The sequence below is a fragment of the Solenopsis invicta genome, chromosome 16 (genome assembly GCF_016802725.1).
Source record: "Solenopsis invicta isolate M01_SB chromosome 16, UNIL_Sinv_3.0, whole genome shotgun sequence".
NCBI lineage: Eukaryota > Metazoa > Arthropoda > Insecta > Hymenoptera > Formicidae > Solenopsis > Solenopsis invicta.
In genome coordinates, this window is record NC_052679.1 from 13366779 (window position 1) to 13369154 (window position 2376).

General features: G+C 24.5%; 1 protein-coding gene across 1 annotated transcript; it reads left to right on the forward strand.

Moving 5' to 3' along the window:
* The first annotated feature begins 501 nt into the window (after positions 1 to 501).
* LOC113006194 lies at positions 502 to 2170 on the forward strand. The gene is made up of 5 exons (XM_039458907.1): positions 502 to 684; positions 760 to 804; positions 882 to 1105; positions 1348 to 1507; positions 1586 to 2170. Exons 1-5 carry the CDS (start codon positions 597 to 599, stop codon positions 1738 to 1740), a joined length of 672 nt encoding a protein of 223 aa, XP_039314841.1. The 5' UTR covers positions 502 to 596; the 3' UTR covers positions 1741 to 2170.
* Positions 2171 to 2376: the final 206 nt, after the last annotated feature.

The following is a 2376-nucleotide window of genomic DNA, read 5'->3' on the forward strand; positions in this document are numbered from 1 at the left end:
ATAATTTTATAACTTTTTTAGATTTTTTATACGAATTAGAACTCTTCAAAAATACTTAGAAAATGTACACCTTTACTCAGAATTTTTCTTATAGTTAATTATGAAATATTTTAAAATTCCTAAGATTTTTTATAAAATTTCTATAATTTTGATTATTCTATAATTTTTAATAAAATGTTAAAAAATCTAAAAACGTTAAAAGTATTTTTTTAAAATTATAACATGAGAAATCGCAAAATTTCTTCGAATGTATATGTATGAAAAATTTTAAGAGATGTAGACTTTCTGAGTATTTCTGAAAAATTGTTTCAGTTCGTATAAAAATTATGAGAAAAATTTTCATTAGAGTAATGAGCAATAAAAATAGAATGACGCTATTATCATAAAAGTGTACAAAGTAAACGCACCATATACTTTGTTTATAATTTCTATATAATTATCTTGCATTGTTGTTTCTTATATCTCAATATATTTATATATATTATTGAAATAAAATTATATAACTGTTTACAGAAAAACAAATAAATAAAAGCTGCGCATTTAACAAGAGCAATATTGGCCAGGCACCACCGCCAGCTCCTTCAAACTTGGATTTTATGGTTCAAATTGCAGAAGAAAAAGACACAGTGATGGAAGACGAGGAGAATGAACGTCCTAATATTTTTGATGCACCAATAATAATAGGTATATACATTCAATATTAATATCGCCAAATATTTGTTGTAACATCTGTATGTAAACTTTAATGAAATTTTTTAGATAACACTCCCATGGAAAACGTAGAAGACGTATTTAATGTAAATGGTAAATCATTTTTGTATATTATTTGCATTCAACTTAGAAGCTATCATTTTATATACATAATTTTTTTTCTGTTGCAGTTGACATACAACAAATGTTGCGTATGCAAGCAGCATCGAATGTTACTCAAAGACAGATACTACAACGATTAGTAAAAATAGAAAACGCGTTGAAACACCGCGCGTTAAGTCCTAATAAAATTAAGGACGATCTTATAAAACCATATTTACCGTTAACAACAGTTGCAGTCGTGAAGGAATTTGATGCGTTATTGAAAGCATCAGATGATGCTGTGATACAGTTTGTAAGTTTACAAATTTAACTTTTAATTTTCCAATACAATATAGTTAAACATAAATTATACAAGACTATCGTACTCATTTTTCAATATTTTACAATGCTACTGAGATTTTAACTCGTGCCCAATATGGTGACCATTAAAATCCCATTTCAATACCAATTTGAATACATGTATATATATATATATATATATATATATATATATATATATATATAAATTTAATTACTATTTTTTTGTTTTAATAGAAAGAGTTTTTATCAAAAACGGGTGATAATAACGCCAGAGATAACATTCTTCGTATTCTTAAAAAAACATTTACAAATCAATGCTCCATGAGATGTTCCTGGAAAGGACTGCGACAAAATTTTCAAGTTTCAAACTTACATCTCATACAAATTATAAAAAGTACGTTACAAATGTTATATCAATAAATTAGAACTTTGTATTGTAACAATTTTATTAAATATGTCATTTCTTTTCCAGAAGAGGTAACACTACGTTACGCGACGTTCACTGAAGCAGAATTTGAAAACGTTGTTGCAGAGTGGCTACGCTTTGCGAAACAACAAAATGATAGAGAACGAGCAAAGGAAAATATTGAGATCGAAAATGTTGTCAGAAATGTTGAAAATAATTAGAATTAAATGTTCAAAATAAAAGTTCAAATTAAAAGTTCCTATATTAGAATTGTGGAAAAAAAATTTGTAGCGTTTTACTCTAAGAAAAATATTTGAATTTTACTAAAAAAAAGTTTTTTTGTAAAACGCTACGAACTTTTAATCACCCAATATTAAATATTAAAAGTTTCTATATTATATTATATAATAAAATTAATATATTTTATGAATTATACATTTAAAAATTAAATTTTTATTTTTATATAAATTTTCTTTAAATAGAAATTTTATCCTATATATGTTATAGATTTGACAGACTGTTTTGCTTTATAGAGATGTAAAATGAGATGTAAAATAAAATGTGATGTACTTTAAGTTTCATATGCAACAAATAAAATGTGATATACTTTAATTAAAATAAAATGTGATATACTTAAGTTTAATATACAAATTAAGTATTTTATTTCTCCTTATACATTAAGTATTATTATATTTCTCGTTAAATTCATTTGCCTTTTTTACATCTAATTCCAGAAAAGATCTTTCGATTATTTCAAAGCAAAGGCAAACTGTTTTGTTTGCTTTTGCTTTAAATTAATTCAAAGTTCTTTTCTGAAATTAGTATGTGTAAAAAGACAAATGGAATTAAGTTTAGTA

Excerpts from the sequence above, each read along its gene's own strand:
- LOC113006194 (XM_039458907.1), top strand. The coding sequence starts at position 597 with ATGGTTCAAATTGCAGAAGAAAAAGACACAGTGATGGAAGACGAGGAG. Across the intron at positions 805-881 it reads AGACGTATTTAATGTAAATG|TTGACATACAACAAATGTTG; the intron begins GTAAATCATTTT and ends TTTCTGTTGCAG. Across the intron at positions 1,508-1,585 it reads TCTCATACAAATTATAAAAA|AAGAGGTAACACTACGTTAC; the intron begins GTACGTTACAAA and ends TTTCTTTTCCAG.